The 25,048-nt window shown below is 41.9% G+C and overlaps 2 protein-coding genes across 4 annotated transcripts in view; both read right to left on the bottom strand.

The window, feature by feature from the left end:
- Window positions 1-470: 470 nt before the first annotated feature.
- Window positions 471-18,050, bottom strand: trim66 (tripartite motif containing 66). Its single transcript, XM_056413421.1, has 18 exons — window positions 17,923-18,050; window positions 13,780-14,474; window positions 12,758-12,971; window positions 10,496-10,625; window positions 10,062-10,178; window positions 9,773-9,887; window positions 9,369-9,515; window positions 8,532-8,649; window positions 7,385-8,199; window positions 5,670-5,876; window positions 5,199-5,328; window positions 5,004-5,085; window positions 4,737-4,917; window positions 3,488-4,401; window positions 3,240-3,363; window positions 3,053-3,127; window positions 2,252-2,404; window positions 471-2,093 (listed from the first exon to the last, which is right to left on the bottom strand). The coding sequence occupies exons 2-18, from the start codon at window positions 13,786-13,788 to the stop codon at window positions 1,857-1,859; spliced, it is 3,768 nt and encodes a 1,255-aa protein (XP_056269396.1). The 5' UTR covers window positions 13,789-14,474; window positions 17,923-18,050; the 3' UTR covers window positions 471-1,856.
- A 1,005-nt stretch (window positions 18,051-19,055) lies between these two features.
- Window positions 19,056-25,048, bottom strand: part of dennd2b (DENN domain containing 2B) — a 43,793-nt gene continuing 37,800 nt past the window's right edge. For 2 of the 3 annotated variants that reach the window (XM_056412373.1, XM_056412372.1), the window contains exons 16-20: window positions 22,419-22,460; window positions 21,655-21,766; window positions 21,113-21,352; window positions 20,770-20,856; window positions 19,056-20,130 (exon numbers count right to left, since the gene is read on the bottom strand). In XM_056412373.1, the coding sequence (XP_056268348.1) occupies window positions 20,096-20,130; window positions 20,770-20,856; window positions 21,113-21,352; window positions 21,655-21,766; window positions 22,419-22,460 (516 nt within the window). In that variant the 3' untranslated portion in view covers window positions 19,056-20,095. Of the gene's footprint in view, window positions 20,131-20,769; window positions 20,857-21,112; window positions 21,353-21,654; window positions 21,787-21,844; window positions 21,888-22,418; window positions 22,461-25,048 lie in introns of those variants that run through there. The other variant, XM_056412374.1, reaches the window with a different exon arrangement.

Genomic DNA, 25,048 nt, shown 5'->3' with positions numbered 1-25,048 from the left:
GATGTAAGCATTACTTCATTTGATTCACCTACCACCTGTTTTATAGCTGTGTATGTGCCCAGTATACTCTTCAAAAACAAGCTCTGCATCTTAAAGTAATGATTTCATAGTTTTTTTAGGGAAATTGATTTGCCAAAATCAAGTTTTATTGAAAATTCCCTAAACCAACCTGGACCCTTTAAAAATAATGGAAAATAACATCCAAATCAAAAGATCTGAATGCATCCTATAGTATTGAAATACATTGAGTTATGTTATCATAATAGTTGAACTACTAAAGATAAACATTACTAATATCAATCCAACTATAAATGGCTCCAATTCATATTGAGTGCTGGTTGTATACTGTAGATAAACGTTTACAGTACACTGACGATGTAAACGATACAACTTATTTTTTCCATTTGTTCTTTTCCTGTAATTTATGATAATTTCTGTCAGATGGAAAACAAAAAGAAAATACATTTCCTCTTGTATGCATTTTATTGATAGTAATATATGTGCATTTATTGTTGACTGTTACAGTATAAAGAAAGAAATGAACCAGACATGTATTGATTTTGAATGAAGTAACATCCCATATACTGTATATTCACCACTCTTGACAATGACCAATGAGAGCACAGACATTAATCTGTGCAGTAATTACTCTTCTTGTCAAGTAAAATATATCTTAAGATGCAGGAAGCACGTACAGAATATGTAAAAACAGGAAAAGCTATACAACTGTAGCTATTAGGACATGTAATTTTCTCTCAACAGTGTGGCTTTACAAATAATTATCAATAATCAATTATATAAATACCTAACACTCTTACGAAGCCTGAGATATTTAGATAATAGAGGAATACAAGGTTTTGCTGAAACACGGGAGGAACAGCAAGCGTACGTAATGTACACACAAACCTAATTTATGGTTAAATGTAAAGTAAAAACATTATTGGATTGTTTCATTTGGATATTAAATTTTTACCAAACATGACAATATATGTGTAACGCTGAGCTCGAACACTGGCTATAGCGCCATCGATCCCTCACATTATGTATCACTCTGGTCAAAAAGACAAAGTTAAAAGGATTCACTGCTGCTTTCCAAGAAAAGCTACTGAGACACATAATAATAATATTAATAATCAAACCTAGGATAATTGCCTGCAATCATTTCGTAATTAAAATGCTAAATAAAATAAAATAAAATTCCATACGGTTACACATGTATAAATATGTTAAGTGCTTACGAATATGATAAATACAGTATTTACCCATATCAAAGTGCTGTGTATAATCAGAGCTATTTTCACCTAAAAAAGTACAGAAATCCACTTAATTAGGATGCAAAGTGAGATTATTAAACAGCCAACTACAGAATCCTCTTTGCACAATACACTATACAACATTGTCTATGTGAGTTTAGGAGGTCTGAACATGAATAATTAATGTAATTTCCAGTGCATAATTGGCATAATATGATATTATACACATAACAATTACAGCATTGTCTCACTTCTATATGATGTTTTAAAGCTGCAGAAGCCACCCTACAAAACTGTTTGATTTGTTTATCTTCAATGAGATGTGGTTCCAAATGTGTACAATATAATATGTAACGAAAACTAATCGGGTTCTGCACTTTCTACTTCTTTGATTAGTGGAAGTTTGCAGTGATAATAATTACTCCAGCATTCATTAGTGCATCAAATATTTGAAGAACATTCCAGTATGTTCAGCTGCCATCGGATGGCAGCACAGTGATATTATTGCAAGCCACTAATAGATTACAGAATGGAAACACTGTCACAGCCCCTCGGGCTGCTAAATAAAAACAGCATTTCTTTGTCCGTTGTTGCACTCCACATTTAGAAGTGTTGTCTCCTTGACTTGAGGGAGTGTCTCCTCTTCCTCTTCCTGTGGCTCTGCTCTCTCCTCTCTGGCCAAGGGAAACCACTCTCAGCGGTCCTGTAGGCCTCGTCGTACTCGTCGCTGTCAGAGTCCGCCTCCGCTGCAAGGAAAACTCGGTCTGGGAAAACTCCTTTCAGATTGGAGGTGAAAAACACCTCCAGGTTGCGGCCTGCTTGAGCAACCTCGGAGTCGGGCTGTGTTCAGAGAGGGAATAAGCTATTAACCTCAGATCAGTGCTGGTGAAGCACTGGCTGGTGATTAGAATGTGTATACTCTAAAAGAAGATTCATTGTGATTATGGGATAAATTGTACATTGAATACACACATACAGGATATCCATTTGTTACTTACATAATTGAACTTTGCACAGTTGTGAAACATGAGATAGACATCAGCAACAAACTGATCGGTGGAGTTATAATGTTGAGTATTCCTCTTGTTGAGTCTGGCCCTGATCACAGTCAGGTCCATGGGCCTCTTAACGATCTGGTAGTAATGACGAGCCTGCATGAAAAAGCAGAGGCATTTGACACTGATTTGGATATAATGCACCCAGACACTTTAGATCCCTGTAACTCATTCCAATGTAATAACTTATAAATCGTTTTGCCCTTAAAATTCAACAAATAAATGTTCCATAGATTGCATTATGAATCATTATGAGAAATAGGGCACCACCTATTTGTAGGGTGCTTGCTTGAGCTAGTTCCTGCCTTGGAGGAAATATGCTCACATGCCGATTAAATGCAGTTGTGATTTATTTACTGCACTAGAGGAGATCATCTAAAGTATCTATATTACTGGTAGCCGGTGGAACTTTGCAATGAGTGGATCCACTTTGCACATACATGCGTACCCTAAAACATTTTTTTTAATCAGCTTTGCAAATCGTTAACACGTCTTTCAGGCCTCAAGGAAACATTCAATGTGGTTTGGTGAGGAAAAACTGAATGTGAACATCACTTTGTATGTTACAAAAACATCCACAGGGTACCGTTAATCCTCCAAATGCTGAAGAGTATAGCAACAATTAAAGTGGTTTTATGTATGCCGAAAGAATGAATGTAATTAGAATGAGAAATAGATGAGATTAAATAGATGAGTTGGTCTTTTCCGTAACTGGTCTATTAAAGTAAAAAGGTGATCACTCACAAGTGGACTGACGGGCTCATGGAAGGGAACACTCAGGACGTTGCTTAGGATCAGAAGAGTCAGCCGCTCACATTTCTAAAAACATGACCAAACGAGAAAGAACATTGTTATGAATGCAGGATGGGAACACAGTCACAGAAAACCACCAGCCATCATTTCTATGAATGCAGCTAATAAAATGGCCTACTCTCTGGTCACCGGCTGGCAGTCCATTTATAGATGCGTGTTCTCCAGATGTTCTCTCGTTCTCACAGTCGTACTCGACCTCTGGCTGCATGACGTCTCTGCACAGGCTGCACACCCAGTCGCCTCTGAACAGGATGAGGAACAGCATCAGGTTAACACTGACGGCTCCAAATAAACACTTTGATGGGAGGTAAGGGATTAATATTAAATATAGCGGATATATTTCACGTTTCAGTACAAGAAGCTTACGAGGGGAAGCTCAGTAGAGATGGGATGTGGCAAGACAAATGAAAGACTTTTGGACAGCGGTCGCAGCACAGCAGGTCCCCTCCAATGAGACACACGGCGCAGAAGTCTTCACTCTCCATCTCTGCACTGTCCTGGTCAGGCTGGAGTTCCTCGGTGGCTCTTTGAGTGACAGGGTTTGAAACCAGCAGCGTCCTCGGAGCAGCGTCGATGTGGGACTCCTCTTCCAAGTCAGACCGGAGTGGTTGTGGGTCGTCAGTTGTGAGTTCAGGTTCAGATTCTACGTCGAGCTCAGACTCCACAGAGCCCCGAGAGTCTGGAGGCTGATCGGATACAACGTCAAAGTCCGTCTCTGACGGAAAACTGGGATCATTGCCAGGCTGGACGTCTGACTCGGTCTCAGCGTCGCCTGATTCTGTATCAGCGTCCAGCTCTTGGCCATCCTCTGATCCCGCTCCTGCATCTGATTCTGGGTCTGCCTCATATTCAAGACTTGGCTTGGAATCCCCTGTGATATCAGTTTCAGCGCAGAGCCGCACCTCTCCTTCAGCCAGTGATTCCTCCTCAGCCAGATCTTCAAGTTCAGCCTCAGATGAAGACTCTGCATTTGGGTGAGAATCTGGTGATGCATCGGAGTCTATCTGGGGGTCTGGATCAGCCTGAGAAACAACTGCTTCTTCTGAGACTGATCTGGGATCCGAGTCAGAATCCAGATCCAGATCAGAGTAACTCTGTGCTACATATTTAGGGTCAGCGGAAGGAGGCGTGGATGCCTTGCAGGAGCTGATTCTCCCTCGGCTGTCAAACTCTCTGGTGGTGGAGCGGGCGGTAGACTGATTACGGTTCTGCCGCTCTGCATGTGATGGAGCTGTGAGTGAGCGGGTGGTCCTCGTGGTCTCAGAGCCTCCAGTTATCCTCTATGTTTACAACACATTGGAGAAGAGAGGAGAATAGAAGAGAACAGAAGTGGTCATGTGTGCTTCTATCATATTTGATTTTATATATTTGCTGAATTAACAATAATTTTAACAGCATGTTGACTTGAATCTCTCGTGACTTCTAAGATGTATTATATAAACTAGTAACTACCATTGCAAAACTTTCTATCCAAGCCATTTATTCTCATAGGCATTATCTATCGTATAAAAACAATGACCATTAAAAGAATTTCTGCAATATGACTTTTAACAATCCCTCTGGTGTGTTTAGAGGATCCCCTTTCCTCGACTGTATATATAGAAATAAGACATACTTCAGGCGCTGCGTCATGCCTGGCCCTCTGCTGCGGCAGCGCGTCGCTCCTCTGCGTCCCGCTGGCCGGTAGAGGGTCGCTCTGCCGCCGGCCATGTGGGGGGAGTTGCGACACAAGTATTTTGAGACGCTCTAAGCAAACCACTGGAACCCGTGGCCTTCCTTGGTCCTTCTGAACATCTCTGATGGCAAGTAGAGACAGAATGATGAAACTGGATTTTCATGATTGGTGCATGGATCGATGTTTGACTGGACAGCTATTACACACCTGCTGTGGCTGTTTATTGACACCCTGCATTTCCCCTCGGCCTCATAATCAATCTCTTCATTTACACAAGTAAAAGAATGATCTGAAGAGAAATAGGATCAGCATGTATTCACAAAATTACTAAATTGTATATTTGAGGAAATGAGAAAGAATCGCAAGGGAAGAAAAGTTCTGCAAGTATTATTTGAGCAGCACCTGGCTCCGTCTTATAGGACAGGAGAAGAGACTTGTGACCTCTGGAGGGCGCCGTGTCAGACGAAGTTTCCTTAACAACACAAAGCACCCCATCTGAGGCTCTCCTCTGTTTGGGATCCATACCGACATACTGAGAACAAAACAAACATTATGTAACACGTATTAGTATTTGTAACGTTTTATAGTAACTTGAAAAAAGCAATTGACATTTGGCCTTTTCACTATTTTCACACATTTTATAGACAAAGCTCTCAAATTAACAATTAAAAAGATAATAGGCAGATTAATAAATGATGTTTCTTTGAGCCTTTAATCAGGGAAATATATTGTATTTCTGTTAGACTCATGACTCATGTGTTTGAGGTTGGCTTTTGCTTTGTAAAACCAGAAGTGACATGTACAAACGGACCGCCTCTATTCTATCTGACAGCTGAGTTGCACTTATGTCATTATATTCTGACGCAGGGTTACCTTAGTTGCAGCTCCTGCCCGGAGGCTATGAGTGCATCCTGTGGGCCTTTCAGTATGAGGGCTGGTGGAAGGGACTGCCAGTTCTGCCGGGATGCTCTGGGAGCGTCTTTCCCTCCTTGTGCACACTAAACTAGGGCTGAGCCTGCTGCTGTGCACCTCAGATACACACTCGTGGGCTGTCACCGACACCTCCAGGGACGTGGATCTCTGTCAGAAACACAAACATGCTAAACTGAGCAGGTTTTCAAGCTGCATCACATGCACAGATGCCCCTGTTCATGCCATTAACAACAGACAGGAGAGAAAAGGAGTGGGATGTGTGCAGTGGAAACCATCTCGAGTGTCACACAAGCACACACGCATAAATACACTCCACTCGATCCCTTACCGTTAGAAGTAGAGGCAATGAACAGGGTTGGTTACAATGCTAATGCAGGTTCAGGGGGGGCAGAGGTTTGGCCATTTGATTAATCCAGGAGAGAAAATCTCTTATGAACAAGCTCTCCTTCTCTATTCTATTACCATTTAATTAATGCAAGGGTCTTGAAAAGCTCCTAAACACTTCACCTAATGAAAGCAGGAGGGCTGACATTTTAATTTAGGTTCTTTTTCAACGAATCTCACTTTTCTCTTTTTCTAGTATATCAACATACATATTCAGGCCACGGCGACACCGAGCATGTACTCCTAAGTATCATGCGATTAAAGCACTTACCTGATCCTTGCCCCTTGGGAGGCGTATGCAGGATTTAGAATATGGAGGAAAATAGACTATAATCCTTCTCTCTGGAACGATGGAGGGGTGTGCAAATTAATCTCAGAGAGCAAACTAGAACTGGAAATAAACTGGCAGCTCGCTCTATTCCCATAGCGACTTATTAATGACAGGTTAAGTACATAAATTACGCCCGAGTGGTTTGATGTCGTTTTTAGATGCTGTGTAACTTGAAAATGCAGAATAATAACTTGTGTTTGTACCGAGACTTTTTGGCGAGGTGATTATGATGAGCGGTGCTCTCCTGGCCGTGGGACGCATTGCTAAGAGCAGCTCAGCTGTAATTGTCAGACCAGCGCTTTGTTTTCATCCTTTCTTCATAAAAGCAGGAGCACATTTCTGTTGCACCATCTGTTTTCTGGCTAGCTGTCAACTGTGGGAAGTGATCATTCTGGCATTAAAAATAAAGCTGTCCTTTAGCTCCAGTCATTTACAGATAATTAAAACTGAGTACCGCCTCAAATTTAAAAAAAACCTAAACTTCAACATTTTTGAAATTATGCAACAGCCCATATGTTAAACATTTTCCTACTGGCTTCTGATGTGACTTAAATGTCACCGCATGATGCTTTTTTTAATAATTAGGCTTTGTTGCCTTTGTCGTTTGTTCTTTGTGTTTGTCTGAGTGAGTGTTTGAACATGTGTGTTTTATAGGAAATGGGCCTGACTGACTGATACACTGTGGGCTTTGAGAGGTGTGTATAAACAGTGGCTTTGTTTGAAGCCATAGAAACTTTGCAGAACCACGTGAGATGAAAAAACGGAAACTGAGGTGCACAAAATCTAACCGCATGCCTCGCTGTCATCTCACAGTTGCTGATGTTGACGAATAAACAAACAACCTTTTTAAACAATCAAATTGTAGGGATCTTTGCTTCTTTCTTTTACATATTGCAGTATATACTATTCCTCGAGGGTTATTATAAGCATAATATCTCACCCTGATATCTCTGTGGTCTCTGAGCATCAGTGCAGATCTGTTTCTTTGCAGCTCTTCCCTCAGCTCTGCTGCATGAGGAACATGGAGCTGCTGCTGCTTTTGGGCAGGACTCGGCTCCCTCCTGTCCTGCTGCAGCTCCTCATTCAGCAGCGCTCCTTTTTCAACCGCTGCGATTTGTCCTCGAGCTTCCCCCACCCTGCACCTCTCCTCCCAGTTCTCTTCAGTCATCACATCCCTGTCCACAGCCGTGTGGCTGACTTGCTGCAGCAGAGCCGTGCTGGTCGACAGCTTGCTCTGACGTTGGCCTGGCCTGCTACGCTCTGCACTTGGCTGAGCCTGGCTCTCTGGAAGAACTTCTCTGTGGTGTTGGCGATGGAGATACGATTTAGTTTGAGACTGGGGCTGAGAGGCAGCAGCTTGTGGTTGGGATGTGTATCCTCGACTGCAGTTGAGCTTGATGGGTCCCATGACAGGCGAGGAAGGGGGAAGACATTGCGACGAGTTGTCTGGGTCCCAGCACCTCTGGAGCTGCTGGCTCTGGTGCAGGGAGGCAGAGAAAAGGGCGGGCTGGACACAGCTGGAGTTAAAAAGGCCGGCTTCCAGCTGGCCTTTATTAAGACTGGACAGATCTGACTGAGAGGGACTACCATGGACGCAACACATGTGGGGCTCGCAGCAGTTCTGGTACCCACAGCCTGGTTCTGGTCCTCTGCGACACAAGGACGGCAGAGCCAAGCGGGTGATTGGCCTGAGAATACTGGTGCAGGCCAAGCCCTGAGGGTAAAGGCTGTTTCCCCCTTCAACAGTAAGCTGGCCTGCAGAGAAACAGAGTTACATGAAGAGCTCTGTCCAACCAAATGATGTTATAAGTCAAGCAAACATTAACAATGGTTTTCTTCAGCCCTGCAGCAGGAAGTTTTGTTTTTGAAAAGGAATCGCATTTTTAACTCATTAATTATGCTGAAATGCCGTAAAAACCTTGAGCAAATTCACTAAATCCTGTCATACAAAAATGTCACTTTATTGTAATACATTAAACATTTGCATGTGGGCTTATTTTAAATTTCAATCTCACTCTGAATAATGAAAATGTAACTGTAATACAACCACTGTAATAACCCTTTTGCTACAATAACATACATTTTACCTAAAGAGGAAATCTGCTTCATCCAGTAACTTGCATCCCAATTGAATTTGATCCTGACAGGACTCCAAGAGTCTGAGTGGAGTGACGACTCAAGCAGCTGCTGCATCTGAAGAGAAATCTGACAGAAGAATGTATGTTCTTTTAACAAAATACAGGATGCATACCGCAAACCCCGCTGCTGTCACTTATTTCAAAAAAGTACAATTCTTTTTAAAAAGGTGTACTCAAAGGCCAAAGCTGAAAGAAAAGCTGCTGGAAATTAAATGCCAAGATTAAGCGGCAATAACACAAATATCCCACACTGAGTTTTCAAGGACTAGAGTTACATCCTACGCTGAAAAAAGCACCATCTATGAACATCAAAAGAGTATGCAAGAAATGTAGTGTTGAACTTCAATAAAATTACAGCAATCACAAAAAAATGGGCTAAATAATTTTCAAAATGAAGGCCAAGATATCCTGACTTCCATCATACAACTTGTTTAACCCTCCCTGTCTGGATTGATTCCTGCATATTTCAAACTCCACTCTCCCAGTTTATGACTGATGCTTTCTCTTTATCTAATTTGTAGTTTCAAAGCCTGAGTTTAAACTCCAGTGATGCAACTTGATTAATTTACTCAGGCTTAGTGTTAGAAAGCTTTAGAAACCCAGGAGACATTGTACAACTGATTCCATAGGTACTGTGACAAATACACTTTACACTTATTAGGTGACATTCCCCTACAAATACAAAGGGGGAAAAAAGAATCACCAGAAATGAATTACTCCTTCCTGTTAAGGCTGTGTGTGTAACAATAAGACAGTGGACGTCTGTTGCCCGCCCGGTCCACGTACCAGAGCCTTGCTGAAGAGCACCGGGCCTCTGCAGTGGTGGGTCGTAGCCCAGGTGATGAACTTCTGCACATGATCCAGCTGGCCACACATCTCTATTGCCCCCTGCAGCTGGTCCTCCAGATGCTGCTGGAAGTCCTCAGAGATTTTCTGTGAAGAAATCCATAAAAATGCATCAAGTAATTACTGATTCACAGAGAGCCATGGCTGGACTGTGGGCCCAGTCGATGGCTCTTTTTGTGACAGATGTAGTTCCTGAGATGTTTGCTTAAGCAGCTTTGATAGATTATTAAGGGTCCTCGTCCAGTTGCTTTCAGAACTGATTACATCATGGCAGTTAGTGATTCTTTGCATATAGATTCACAGCTGGCTGAATGATAAAAAGGAAAGAAAAAGAAAGTAATTACCTCCAGTTGCTCTATTAATAGGTTGGCTCGTTTGTTAAGCTCATTCATCATAATCATCTTTGCCATTTTAATCTGGTTCTCTGCCTTCCTGTGTGCAATCTTTACTCCATGAAGTCTTCCAAGGCAGAAAGGAGGAAATAAATGTGAGAAAAATCCCAAATGCAAAAGAAAAGAGCATTTCAGACGTTAATTTATGCATTAGCTTACTATATCTCACACTGGTAAATTATTGAGCATTTGTGGCAGAAGTTGTTCAGACTTGGGCCTATGATGATGACTCTTCACCAACCTGTCCTCGATCTGCTTAGCATTGTTCTCCACTGCAGACCTCCTCTCATCCACCTGAACCATCAGGCTCTCAAACAGCCACTGCTGATCCTGTAGGGCCTTCCCAATCTGCACCACCCTGCACACATGAGAGATCACAGCGTCCAACACACACAAAGTTCCCTAATTTATTCTTTGAGCATGAAGAACATCACAATTAAAATTGTTTCCCCTGGGGACAAGACATAATGGAGGTGACCTTAGAGGCAGCTACTGTACTGTAACATCGCAGAAAACAAAAGCACATGAATACTTAATAGGCATTAGGCGAGCCAAGGGTAGTGTATGCAGATACAGATGATACAAGTGACAAGGGAGTTGTTGCTCAGAGGAAGTTTTTAACCTGCGGTTAGCCCTTCTCCGCAGTGTCCTTGTGCTTTGCATCTGAGGACTGACCTGTGGTTTTTGTGGGAGGACAGGTGACAGCTGCTGCAGCACAGAAGGTCACATGACTCACAAAACAGCTCCAAGGGCTCCTGTCTGTGAGAGTGGCACATCAGGAGGGAACAAGGATGCGACCCTGGGCCTAAAAGACAGACGGAGGGAGGGAAGGAGGGAGGAGGAGAATTAGCTATTCACACTCACAGCGAGAGCAGGACCATAAGTGTATTTGGAGAGGATAAAAACAACAATAACAAATTGACAAACTAATTATCTAGAAGAAGTTCTTATAACTTAAAAGCTTTCAAATTGCTTTATTTAAATAACTAAATAAAATTAGATTTAGGTTGAAATTTGTTTAATAAAAAGTAAAATTGTTGAGTAAATATAGAAAAGAAATAAAAGAAAAAGTAAAATATCGCGACGGAGACATATTAACTTGGTCAAGTCAGCGCTAGTTTCCGCCCCCCATCAAACAATATCTTTGGCTTTGGTTTATTGGTGTGAGGTGGATTGTGTTACCTTTTGATCGAGCCGATAGCCGTTTTCCCTGTTTCCTGTCATTATCCTAAACTAGGTTAACTGTTGCTGGCCTTAGCTTCAAAGAGTTCTCCTTATCGAACACTCAGCTAGAAAGGGAGGAGGCATATTTTCCAGAATTACATTTTTTTATCAGTAGACCCAGGCAATACATTTGGCCATAGAGTTTTCAGCATGTATTATATTTTTAGACAGCCTGACTGTTTTGAAGATAGGGAGACAATATATCTTTTGTTTTGTTATATTTTATTTTGTGGCTGGGATGTATATCCTGTACTGCAGATGAGCGTGATGCTCCCATGATATAGAAATTAGAGAAAAATTAGAAAGTTGATATTTCTCTGTTTTTATTTTTTTTTTTTAAAAAAAAAAAAAAATCATTCAAATATTACATTAAAAATCAATCAAAATGAAATAAGTTTTTATTCTTTTTTATTGCTGATTATGGCTACAGCTAAGAAAAACACAAATATCTATCTCTAAAATATAGAATATCATGAAAAATATACTAGTAGGGTATTAAACAAATCACTTGAATCGTCTAATTAACTCAAAACACCTGAAACACATTTTCAAATGTTTGATTTTGTTTTTTTTATTAAATTTTTTTTTTAAAAAATTGAATTGAAATATTCAAATTTTAGGATTTTTTTTTTTTGTAAGCCAGCAATCAGCAAATATTAAAATAAAAAAATAAAATTATTATTTTTTCAGTTGATTTGTAAAAAAAAATGAAATTTTTTTTTTTTTTTTTATTTTGCATTACAGAAAATAAAGAACTTTATCACAATATTCTAATTTTCTGAGACAGTCCTGTATATATATATATATATATATATATATATTGATATGCATCATTAAAACTATCTACCTCTGCACCTTGGTACGAAAACAATAATACGATTGCGGGAAATTGGTTGCATGTTGAGAATCGAGATTTAAGTGAAAAATATTTCAGAGCAGTTCAATCTGCCTCTGATGATCCAACCACACACACACACACTATCTCTCATACATTTCTAAATAGGTCACCTTAGAAACTGTTGGCCCACAGAAGGTCTATCTAACAATAGCTGGATGCGGCTAATGAACACAGCCCTACTGCTCTCTGCTGGCCGACTAACCTCAGCACCCCCCCCCCCCCACCCTCACCCACCCCCCCCTGCAGATCATCACACATCTCTGTGGTAAAGAGCCGAGCATCACCTTGTGTGCATCAACCTGATCCGACTGACCACATCCTGTCTGTCAGCGCAGTCACACGGCTTTTTCTCACAAGTTTTCTCATCAGTAACATTCCCACATCACAATAACGGCGTCCAGGACAGATCCTTTACAATTTGACAACTTGTGTTGCTGGCAACCAAGCTACCAGGCATACTTGAAGGTCTTTAAATAGAAATACACTAATATTAGTAAAAAGGAAATCATGCGAGCAGTGTGGAATCTGGGCCACTTGTTAAAGAGAAGTGTAATAAAACACAAGCATCTCCAGCAACTATTATCAGCCATCGCCACAGATATGCATTATTCATTGCAATGGTTCCTGCAAAGACGTGACTAACAAACAAACAGAGCACCAGAGGGAAAGCAAAGAAGCCGGAACAGACTTTGTGGCAACAGAGAGAGAGAGAGAGAGAGAGAGAGAGAGAGGCAGACTGCATCGCCCCAATGAGAGTCTGTTATTCTGGCCTGGAAATGGAGGTAACAGCATCTTGAAACGTTGTAATATCTTGCCTCGTCCAATTGGAGGCAGGGAGTTGGAGCCTATCTGGAGCGGGTCTGGACACTGGGTGGCACTGGGCCTCTGTTGCTGGTGCAGGTCTGTGTACTGGGAAGTGGTAGGGCCTCTCTGATGCTGATGCACATCTGTGCACTGGTAACACAACCACTTGTTGCAGAGTGTACACAGGCTCTGTGCGAGGGTTGGCACGGAGCACTCTGAGCAGCTCTGAAAGACACACACAAAGAAAGACCTTCCTTGTGTTTAAAATAGACAGTGGACACACTCTCTCCCCAACACACACACACACACACAGATGCCCATGTGAAAAAAAGACAAGGTGGCATATGTCAGAAACATTTGTGGTGTCGCTTTGCTTCCGGCTTAATCACACCTCCCAGAGTTGTTATCTGTTCTCATGCTAGCAAATGTTCAGAGACGTTCAGAGGAACGCAAGTGAAATGGAACCTGTGCTAGAGCATCGTTTGAGTATCTTTAAACATGCATTTAATTTCCCAACCAGGATCACGTAAACAATGACGCAAGTAAACTTTGAAAAGGAACATCAAATCTGTTAAAATAAGGAATTATTATTAAACTCCTCTTGCTCCCTTTTGTTTACATCTGATTTGGTTTCCGATATGAGGTTGATAAAAGAGTATGCAAGATGTCTAAGGAAACCTGGTAAGATGATGCACAGCCTGCTAGGTTATGCCTTTTTAATCCCTGTGGAAAGGTTCATCTTCGGCAGTTGAACTTTTTTACCAATTTACGAGTGGTGAAAAGCCCTCTGGATCAAATCCAGTTTTAAAACATTAACACCCGGCAGGGGTATCCCTAATATTTAGCATGCTTCTTATGGTGGCGAGAGATCACCACAAACAGAGGAAGCATGTCAACTCCCGACAGAAAGGCCCACAGTGCCCTAAAGGGCTTCAATCACACAGTGCAAACTCAGAAACTACTGCACAGAAATAAACAACCTCCAGCTGTGTCAAGATAAAGATAGGAAACCATGCTGGAACAAACGTCTTACCTTCTCCATTTCAGCGCTTTGAGAGAGGAGCTGTTGCCTTCTCGGCGGGAGGGAGAGGAGAGCGAGCAGCCTGACGCCTCGGCAGCAGCAGTATGAGTCTCCTACCTGAGGCAGGAAGCGGCGCGCACAGAGAGGTGGCCCCAGAGGAGACGGCTTACATGACAGCCTCACTGTGCTCTCTCCTCCCCCAGTTCATCCAAGTGTAGGACCCCCTCACTGATGCGGAGGAGTGCCACAGTCAAATTCATCCCCCTGCATGGTGGTTCAGCCACCAAAAAAGAGAGAAAATCTAATCCTTTTTCTTAAATAAGCCTGTGCATAATAATTGGGAATTAGGGAGAGAAGATAATTATTTTTTTGTAGGGCAAAATATCCCCGGAAGCCCTTTCCAAAATGGTGGAAGGAAGACCAAGTGACCTACAATAAGAGAGGGAGGGAGAAAGTGTACTGTAAGCAACTTGTAGTTTTTTGGAGCAGGCAGTGTGATGCAGGAGCAGGCGATGTTCGGCTCAGGTTGAGTCGGAGTATGTGGGGCTGAGCTGGGATAGGACGGCTGTGGCCTTCTTCTCTTTGTCAGCAACGAGGAGGGAACAGGTCCCAGCGGAGGTCCACGCGAACGTAGCACACCGAAACCGGGTCAGGCTCTGATAAGCTCCAGATGGGACCAGGGTACCCTCCTGCAATTCCCTCCAACACTGTGAAATCAATTAAGATTTTAACTCAACATGTCAGAGAAAATTAACAGAGCACACTGTGAGAAGAAAGACAAAGATGAAGGAAATGTAGACACTGAATTTATAATATTCCAACCCTGCATTCTCAAAAAATAAATAACATGACAATGTGTTAGTGGCTAATAATAATAACAATAATAATAAATTACATTTTTAAAGCACTTTTCAAAGTTATCAAAGACACTTCACATCACATAATTAAAACATCCTAGAAGCTATACAAAAAAGAAAACTAAAATTGCAATAAAAACAATAGATAAAAGCAATAAGAACGTAAAGCACACAATCACACAATAAAAGCAGTTGTGAACAGGTGGGTTTTGATTTGTAACTTGCTAAAACACTAAGAGGGGCCCGGGTTCAATCCCCGATCCCAGTTCTACCCGTGAACACAGAAGGATGTACATGTTCTCCCCGTGGCAGCGTGGGCTCCCTCCGAGTTCTCCGGCTTCCTTCCACAGTCCAAAGACATGCAGCGTAGGCCGAGGTCAATTGGAGGCTCTAGATTGGCCGTAGCTGTGAGTGTGAATGGTTGTCCGTCTCTCTATGTGCCCTGTGAATAACTGCCGACCTGGCCAGGGTGAACCCCGCCTTCGCCCAATGTCAGCTGGGATCGGCTCCAGCGTCCCGCGACCATAAAATACGATAAGCTGATTGGATAGTGGAATGGAATATAAAAGTTAAAAAGTGAGCCAGGAACCCGGTTACTGCTGAAAGCAATCCAAATTTAAAAACAAACACAAACACTCGCCATCAAATATAGTGTCAAACCGCTGAGACATCTCAAGCTGTGAGCAAGTCTGCCTAACAACAGCGCTTGCAGCCTGACCTACAAATCTAACAACTTTCTCATCCTTGGGTGCTTCAGTGGGGATCTCATAACAATCCCATTCCCCAAATTGCACTCAAAGACCCAATTTGAAACACAATTAGTCTGTCGTATTACACCCTGCCTCTTGTTCAAGGTCTGTAGCTTTTTCAAACTGTGCTCTTTCTTTCTCTGAGCCTTCACACTGCATTTATCTTTGAAACTGAAACCTTCCGCCAACTCTCTCTCTGCCCTGTTAAGTGAAGCCGGCACGAGATACGAATGCCATCTCAAGGGATGTCTCAATAATAGAACCTGCACGATGACCCCTCCCTTGAAAGCACCCCCCATGTAACAGAAGTGATGAGATCATAGGGAAAGCAGGATTATCTTCAACAACTCTAAAGTTGTTATTTAACTATTTCCATGCTCATATAATTGATTTACTGTGCTGCAAAGAAATGGAGATTAAAAATCTTCACTTGCATCATGTTTTTTACATTTGAAAAAATTCCGAAGAAATGACAACAGAAAATAACAAAACAGTAGAAAATGCCCACTGTATGGGGTTCTTCTTTTATATGGTGCAACTTCACACAGAAAAAAAGATTGTAAAGAGATATTTGATCCATTATGTGGAACTTCTCATCATGGGGTGCTTGAACTGTTTCAGCTGATGGGCTCTCATCATGAGCCTCGAGTCAAACAGTTAAAGAAGATGCACAGCAGTCACAGCATTGTTCATATGCATGTAGTTATCTCTTGTTTTAAAGCTCCCTTAAAAGCAACCCTCGTCTATAATACATGTTTAGTCGCAGTGGGACAGAGGAAGAACAGAAAAGCCTCTAACCCTCACTCCCGCATGACTGCTACAGCTAGTGGTACTACTAGCGCACTGTGTCCGCCCTTCGTACCCAGCAGCCCTTCTGTTTCCAGAAGGGGTGCTGTAGCCTGCTGGAAATCACTTCTAGTTATAGACTCTGGTTCGGTGCTACTACACACTTAATAACTATCAAAATATAGCACCGCCAAAGCGAGCGAACATAACATTAATATATATGGCGCTTGTGTACGCTTCTCATCTGTAAATGACCCCCCGTCGTCGTCGTCACCTTTTTCACCCCTCATGAGTTTGCAGGTATGTGAACACCAACATGTTTCAAGTGTTTGTGTCGGTCGGTCCCGCCCCCCTGAAGCTGTAAACCTCGGGGAAACACTGCATGTTATATTGCAAGATCTAATGTTTGGATCAAATATTGTATACAAAAATGGAAAATGTGCATTAAAACCTCATTTTATTTAAATCGTATCTGCTAAATCAAAAATAATTTATTACAATGTGTGAGCCAGATTGTAATGTGCAATATTTAGTAAAACAATGTGGTGCAGTCCCCGGCTGTAAAGCACCGAGGACATGACTTATTTGTTTTAATGACGTCAGGAGGAATTACATTCTCTCAATTACGGTGAGATTTGAAGGCGGAATCTCGTTGGTTTTAGTTGACAGTTTAAGCAAAAATAATAGTATAAATTCAATCTAATCAAGGATTTAAAGCAGATTTTACATATTTACAGAATATATAGAGGTATATTCCTGAATAAAATAAGCCGGGATTCTCAAGCATTACATAGTGAGGTTGCACTGAGATAACTTTGAGAAATATTCCTGAACTCGTTGCCAGGTGAAGCCAGGCCTCAGTCGAGTGCAGTGCATTTTATACATAGCATAACATCACAAATTATGACTTCAATAGCCTTAAATTTAGAAAATTAAAAAAGGAAAAGACTATTCCAAAACTTTAACATAATGATTCATACATGTCATACAGTATTTCCCTTTAGTACAATTGAATGGCAGCTTTAACTAGACCATAAACATTACAAAATAAAAATCTAAACTACAGATGTTCGTCTGATTTGTGATTTGGGTTACTCTGTCCCTGTTTGAATGTTACATATAAATCACGGGGAAAGCAGCATTAAGTACCCGAGCAGACCAGCATAGCGGTGTGATGTATTGCTCCCTGTACCGCTGTGGGGACGCGGGACCTGTCTCACTGTGCGTTGTTACACGTCTGCCTGTTCCATCTGCCCCTGAACGCGTCACGGTGACAGCGCTTCAATCACGCCGCTTCGCTTCAGAACAAGCCGCGTGTGCGTCGCGCCGCAGCGCGGCTGCCCCCGCATCCTCCTCCGCCGCCTGCCTCTGCATTAGCAACATCACCTCCGGCGCATCGCTGAACGCGATATTATTTTTTAATAAAGTGCGCATGAGGTTATACGCCCCTGTCGCGGCGTCGTGGTGCAATCCACAACACAACAAGAGGACATGGCCGCAAACATAAAGTCCGCACGCGGGTGTTAGTTTGGCGCACCCACAAACTGTGTCTGCGAATTAAATCCGCTCGTGATGTGCGTAGCTCGTGCAAAGCATCACGCCAGGTAAACACCAGAGTGAGCGCGTGCGAGGATGTCAGAGAGTGAACGAGACAACCGAGCAACTCCACTTGTGTCGGCCTGTCAGTCATGTCGGTGCTGCTGCGTGCGTGCGCGCGTACGTGTGTGTGTCCGGAGTGCGAGAGTGTTTTTTTTAAATGTTACCTTGACCCGCGCACCTCCGAGTGCAAGTCCCTCCATCGGATGTCGCTCTTCAGACCGGCCGAAATGTTGGAGACATCCAAGTCTCGCAGTTAATCGTGAGATTTTATATTCGTTCTCATGCAATTCTTCTGACGCTTCTCAAAGCTGGAGTGTAACACGTGGTGAGGAGACTGAATTGTTGTTGGAGAGTTTGTAAGAATGGCATCGTGGATGGAAGAAGTGTTCACATCCGATCCTTTTCACATATTATATATTTAAGGTAGCAGTGCAACACAGGGGGAGGTATGCATTATAAGCAGTATAATGCAACTAAGTACACTATTTTGACATCAGCTGATTCCATTGTACTCCTACATTTGTTTGACGCGCATTCATTAGTGACATATATGCGTTAGTTATCACACCGAATAGTATGACGTTCTGTATTAATATCACCCTGTGTGAAATAAGTCATTCTTCATAATTGGTCGGCCTACTTATACTTTTTAAACATGTCGCTTATATACGTCTATTTTTTATTCAGGACCTTCACTTGTAATAGGATGTTTAATATGTAATCATACCGAGGCATTATTTGCAGTAATCATGCAGCAAAATGTTTCCTATCTATTACATTATTGCTGAATTAACATTAAATCAGCATTTAAAAATGGAAGATCAGCTGAATACTGTTTGGTATAGTTTAAAGTATTCAAGTAAAGTACCTAAACATTGTTCTTCGGAGTAAATGTACGTAGTTACCTTCCATCACTACGGCTCAAATTAGACATATACATAAACGAATGCTGAAGCTTAACAAGTCTTCATTTATGAATTTTAAAGAAATATCAAATCAAAGGATCATCAAATCAGGAATCAAAGTAAACCATTCCTTAGTTCAAAAAATATATATAACCATGTAAAAATGTTCTCATAAACTACAGCAGTTTACAGACCTTTGAAATGTCTTATATATACTCTAGTAACAGCATCATTCTGAGTAAAAGTCCTCTTCAAGATGGTAAATCATTGATGCATTAACCTGAAAGTCTTTTGATGTAGCATGTCCAGCCTCACCAGTAAATACACTGTCTATGCTACGTCTATGTTTTTGTACTACTTTTACATAACTAGTGTAAGCTAAGAAAGGGATATACAGCAGGTGTTCAGTTTAATACTAAACAGAGAACACAGTTATTTTCACATCAGATGTCACCCGTAATTAATATAACGGACACAAGCAGAGAAAAAGCATTATGGCGGCTGGAATCAACCTCCAGTCAGGAGAGCTCAGAGGAGCACGTCAGTGACAGCCACCGGAGTGATGTGCAGAGACGTAATCAGGTTACCGGCTGCGTGTGGTAGCTAGTGCTACACTAACTGAGCCTTCTGGGATCCTACCGGCTTCTCCTAATGCACAGCTTTGGGGGAAGCTTCTCATTGAGTTGTCGGATGTCAAAAGAGACACTTTTTATTTCATCTGGCAAACTGAATCACATAGTTCTGTTTTGTAAAAGTGATGTCTATGTGCTTTGGCTCTTGTTGTGTGAGTAATACAAGCTGTGGACTACATCCGTTATGTTGTTATTGATAAGTTGGCTACTTGGCTGACAAGTGTGTGTAAGAAAAGAACAAACAAATCTATGTCAAAATCATAGTTTTACCTTTTTTTACATTTTTAAAAGGTATATTATAATTGTAAATTCAATACTGTGCACTTTGAAGCATTTTAACATTTCTTTAATAAAAGATTGCAAAAGACTATGAAGAGTTACAATCATTTTCTTCATTGTCTTGTTGCATGTAGTTTTTGAATAGGTTCTACACTCCTTAAACAGAGGACAACACTGTGGTGAAATAATGCAAAATAAAACATATAAACTGTACATTTATGCCCATGTCAGGTGACATACACTCACACATGCTGAAAACACTCTTCACAAGCACACCTGGACATCAGTGGTTACTCTACGGCTCGCTCGCTGTGAACCGTCCTACCTTCGCTCTCTCATAGGCTACTATAAACATACACTGAAGAGTGTCACAGCCAGCTTACAGTGAAATAATATGTACAAGTTTATTTTTTTTAAATTTAAAAAGCGTAAGAAAAAGGTGAGAATCATCACAATGCAGAGACTTCAGACATCAGGCCTTCAGTTTGTTGTGTAACTGAAAACAGGAGGATGATTTCCCCTCAGTTCTTTTTGTGGAGAAACTTCATTTTACTTCCTGAAAACAGTTAAAACAATTATATTAAAATACATCAACATCTGCGAGGTTACATTTTATTCAGGTTATTAAACTGTACTTGACGATTACACCAAGCAGGTGTTACGTGAGGTTTAGTCCGATTGAGTCACGAGGCATCCGTCGACAATCTAAGTAGAAATCTGAATATCTGCTGACGTGAGTGGATTCTAGATACAAATATTTGAATATGCCCTCCAGACAGGTTTAAAGACATAAAAATTACTCTGGATAAACACACAACGTCCTGCTTTCATGACGTATTACAGGCCTTAAAGGCACATTTCAGGTTGGCAAAGGTCAACCTTCTCCCTTCAGCAAATGAATGTTAAAACAGCTTGTTGGTGTCAAACTCTGCAGCTGCATCATTCTGCAGAGCGAAGCTCAAACATCCAGGTGAAGTGACCCGAAGCAAAACACATGCGTCCCCTTAATTTGAACCTTTGACAGGCTGGCCTTGATTATGAAAATCTGCACGGAGCAAATGAGTAGCAAAAATTAAAAGTTGGAAAACTGAGATGTAATCTTGTTGCGTGAGCGTTTTCAACCGGGCGAAACAGGAAACACAAGAGCAGCCTGATTTAAAACGGTCTCGCCTTGTGTGTCTGCTGCGGGACTCACCAAGGCCTTTCAGAAACTTGTTGACTCCACTTTGCTCCGTGTCTGGCAGCTCCTCCAGATACTGATCCACCCTTTGCTCAAACAAACCTGCCAATGGGACAAAACAAGAGAGGAAAAAAAGAAAAAGAATTAAACATCTCATATTGCAGGAAGTTACAATTATGTTGTCTGCCAAGGAGCAGAGAACAAACATGCTGATGAGGACTTTCAGCCACTAGAGATCAGTATTACTGCAGTGCGCTCTCCTGCACAGTTAGTATTATCGATAGCACGGGGTCGGAAATCCTTAGAGAAATGTGTACAGACATGGAAACAACTGACAGTCAAGGAACGGACAGTGTACCTTTAGCCCGGGTCTTCCTCAGCTCCCGATCCTGAACGAACCCAGCGAACATCTGAGACTCCATGAAGACACCCAGGAAACGACGGATGCTTTTAGACGCCACGGACTTACGGAAGGCCTCTCTTTGGAAAATGCGCTCTCCACGCTCATTTTGAGTGATAAACAGGGAGTAATGGCCGATGGTCTCCAGGAAGAAGCGGATGAAGGCCTCTGACACCAGGCTGTTCAAGGAGTTATACTCTGTAAACACAAAGAAAAAGGCATTCATCTGAAATCTGAAACTGAAAAGGTAAAGTTCATTTTTCTTCTCACTATTGTAAAACTCAATGTTGTTTTGCCACCATTTACTTATAGAACAATGAACCCCCTGAAGAACACATACAAAGTAAGTGTAATGTGGCACTAGTCAGCTTGACAAGTACCTCTCATCATCAGAAACAAATATTTTCCCTTCTCTAAGGTGACGGAGTTTCACATGAACTGTTGCTCTAATTAACAAGGAATCTGTCTTGGTAAGAAGTTGTGATTTGTCACTTGTTCACCTTCATCTGACTCGCTGTCAGAGTCCTGACAGATGATGTCATTCCTCTGCTCTAGCGCTTGTTCAAGGGCCGCCTGAAGTTTCCGTGGCAACAGCGAGGCCTCGTCGTCCATCTATAAACAATCCGAAAACACTGCAGTCAGTGATAAACAACGATGTTTGGAGAATACGTTTCAAAGGCTAAGACTTACAACAGAGAACCGCATGTTTTACAACCGTGTTTAAAGCGAGACCCTGTAACGTTTGAAAGAAGAAAAAACAAAAGAGTTGATGCGATGAGAAACAGAAAAGCCCACTCAATCCATTCAAACATGAAGGGTTTCTGCAGCTTCAGCCTTACATGGTCTAATACGACCAGTAACTGCATGTTATTTATTGCTGCTGTGTAACGTTCTTTACTGAGACAGACAGTTTGCTGACTGTTTGTTTGTTTATTTCACGACATTTTAACATTTCACACATGAACATTCGGTGGTTTAATTACAAAAAAAATTGAGAATTAAACACATGTATTTTACCAGGAGATTGTTTTTAAAGCTTGTGGGCACATTACAATTAATCTTAAGTTGATGTCTTTTTTATTTTCCTGCATTTTGCCTTTATTACATAGAGGGATAAAATGCATGAAAGTTTCCTGAGGATATTGGAAATATGACTCAAGAAATGTAGGGAAATTGGCATTATGTTGCCACAATGGCCATTGTTTAGTTAGTACAATGTATATAGTTTCACTTTAAGTACAGTTTTTTATTTTCATTGACTGACCTGTCGAATGAATCGGTCAGTTCCAAGGTCGACCATTAAAGCCTGAAAAAAGGAAAGAAAAAGAGCATAATCATTATTCAGAATTAATTACAACATTTTTATGTTGTATCTACGACAAGAACTGCTTATTCCACCTGTAGTGGCAATGTACATTTGCTCTCTGGAAAATAGAATCTGTAAAATCAATAATCTTAAAGAGGATTATTTTTTTGAAGGTATCTCATAAGTAAACTAGAATGGGCACTCGGTAGAGCGCATACCTTCGCATATCACAAGATTGGGCATTGAATTATGAACATTTTGGCATTAGTTGCATGCCAATTGGACAAAAATGTATCGTGCTATGGTAAAAAAAAGAGTTTGACCTTTCCATGACCTTGACCTTTGACCCGATTGATCCCAAAATCTAATCAAATGGTCCCCGGATAATAACCAATCATCCCACCAAATTTCATGCGATTCAAGAACATTTTGACCTGTTCATGACCTTTGACCTTGACCTTTGACCCGATCGATCCCAAAATCTAATCAACTGGTCCCCGGATAATAAACAATCATCCCACCAAATTTCATGCGATTCGGTTCAATACTTTTTGAGTTCTGCGAAAGATTTATACCTGTTTATGACCTTTGACCCGATCGATCCCAAAATCTAATCAACTGGTCCCCGGATAATAAACAATCATCCCACCAAATTTCATGCGATTCGGTTCAATACTTTTTGAGTTCTGCGAAAGATTTTGACCTGTTCATGACCTTTGACCTTTGACCCGATCGATCCCAAAATCTAATCAACTGGTCCCCGGATAATAAACAATCATCCCACCAAATTTCATGCGATTCGGTTCAATACTTTTTGAGTTTTGCGAATAACACGCATACAAATAAATAAATAAATAAATACACGGCGATCAAAACATAACCTTCCGGCATTTTCAATGCGAAGGTAATAAGCCACAGGAAAAGTGATGTAACAGAAAGTAGACGTTGTTCACAGGTCTGTCTTCACACTAATCACCTACAGTATATATATAATAGGTGCATGTATAGAAGTGTAGCCAATGCTGAGAAAACAAAACAAAACTTCATCAATTTCAGTAGCAAATCAGGTGCATACCTCATCCATGTATGATAATTAAGGACGCATTCTTAAGTGGGCTTCTTCTACCAAACTATTTATTCTGAGCCAAAACTAGAATGAGAAGGAGGCCGGAGATCTTTGGCTGGTGCTGCACTGGCACACTGGCTCTGCACCGACTGCTCATACCAGAACCACTTGAGGTCACTCGCTATGGTCAGCAACACTTCATGAGGTTCTGAGTCACGGCTTGACTTTCTGTTCAGGTGTTCTGTTCTGTATCGACTGAAGTGGACCAATGAACCGAACACTGTCACCCCCTCTGCAGATATCCTCAGCTCAGTGTCAATGCTGTGTTTACAGCTTGTTCCATTGCCCTCAAGTGGCAGAGACACAGTGTCTCTGGTCTGAATGCTGCCGTCTAAAATGTGACCACAGTTTTGAATCCTTTCCTCTGGTTGGGCGTTACCTGGCTGGTTCACTGATAGAATAAGACTAGAGGAAGAGGGGGTCAAACAGATGCAGCGACAGTCGGCCAATATATTATGAAAGTGCTCTGGATCTGTATTGTTGTAATGTATCAGCCCAGACAATAATATCCACTTTTCCAATACATAGGCTTCAATCAGAGAACAGAGAGACACAGACAGAACATTGTGGCAGCTGTCTCCAATCTGGCCTCGGCTGCTGGCTGGTTGGCAATCAGTCAGCTGCTACTCATATAAAAGGGCAGCAGAGCTGGAGGTAGGGAGCCAAGAGAGCAGAGGCGCAGTCTTGCGGTCTGCTGTGTGTTGTGTGTGATACAAATAAAACATGTTGTCTAACGGAACCTCGTTGGTCAAGTCAGACAAATGGGAGTAGGAAAGCAGGTAGTGCAATAGAGAGTGTAAGTGTAAGTACAAGGCTGAAAGTGACAGTGTATGTAAAGTGACGTGTAAGTGTGTCGGTAAAAAGTGTGGATCGTGTGTCAGTGTCGCGAGAGGACCGTTATGTACCACCCCTTCCAGAAGGCAGCGGGTGAACTGGGAGCTCCTACCGATGATGAACTCCCTGACCACACCGGGGTAGGCCTTGTCCTTGGCTGCTGCAGCCCCATACCACACTGTGATGCACCCAGTCAGGATGCTATTGTGCATCTGTAGAAATTGGTGAGAGGTGAGATGCTGCATGTTGTTGACCTGAAGAAGAAGCAAGACCATGACCATTTCCTGCAGAACCGTGATATGCAGGTGCGGCTCCTCCACCCGCCGCCTCCTGAAGTCGGGCACCTCCTCTCTGTAGGCTGACTCATCAAGCTGCGCGTGTACAGTCATGTGTGAACAAGGACCCGGAAGGGAAGTGAAGACCCACAGAGGAGGGGAGGTGCCCCCCCAGGTCCCGAGAGGAGGCGAGTCTGGAGGGATGATGGTGAACAGCATTCTCATATGTATTCCTTTGTCCAGGTGGGTGAGGGTGTGTGCGTGGTCAGCTATGGCATCGTCTGTAGACCTGTTGGACGGTATGCATGCAAAATGCATCGGGTCCAGGAGGCAGAGCAAGCAGAGAGAATGAT

The sequence above is a fragment of the Pseudoliparis swirei genome, chromosome 4, assembly GCF_029220125.1.
Source record: "Pseudoliparis swirei isolate HS2019 ecotype Mariana Trench chromosome 4, NWPU_hadal_v1, whole genome shotgun sequence".
In the NCBI taxonomy this organism is placed as follows: domain Eukaryota; kingdom Metazoa; phylum Chordata; class Actinopteri; order Perciformes; family Liparidae; genus Pseudoliparis; species Pseudoliparis swirei.
The sequence above is the reverse complement of the archived record's forward strand: the minus strand, read 5'-3'. Positions and strand labels throughout refer to the sequence as shown.

Bases quoted from the DNA above. Each gene is read 5' to 3' on its own strand.
- trim66 (XM_056413421.1), bottom strand. The intron at 9,516-9,772 runs GTAATTACTTTC...ATTTCTTCACAG, and splicing joins TATTAATAGAGCAACTGGAG to AAAATCTCTGAGGACTTCCA. The intron at 3,364-3,487 runs GTAAGCTTCTTG...CATCCTGTTCAG, and splicing joins TCTCTACTGAGCTTCCCCTC to AGGCGACTGGGTGTGCAGCC.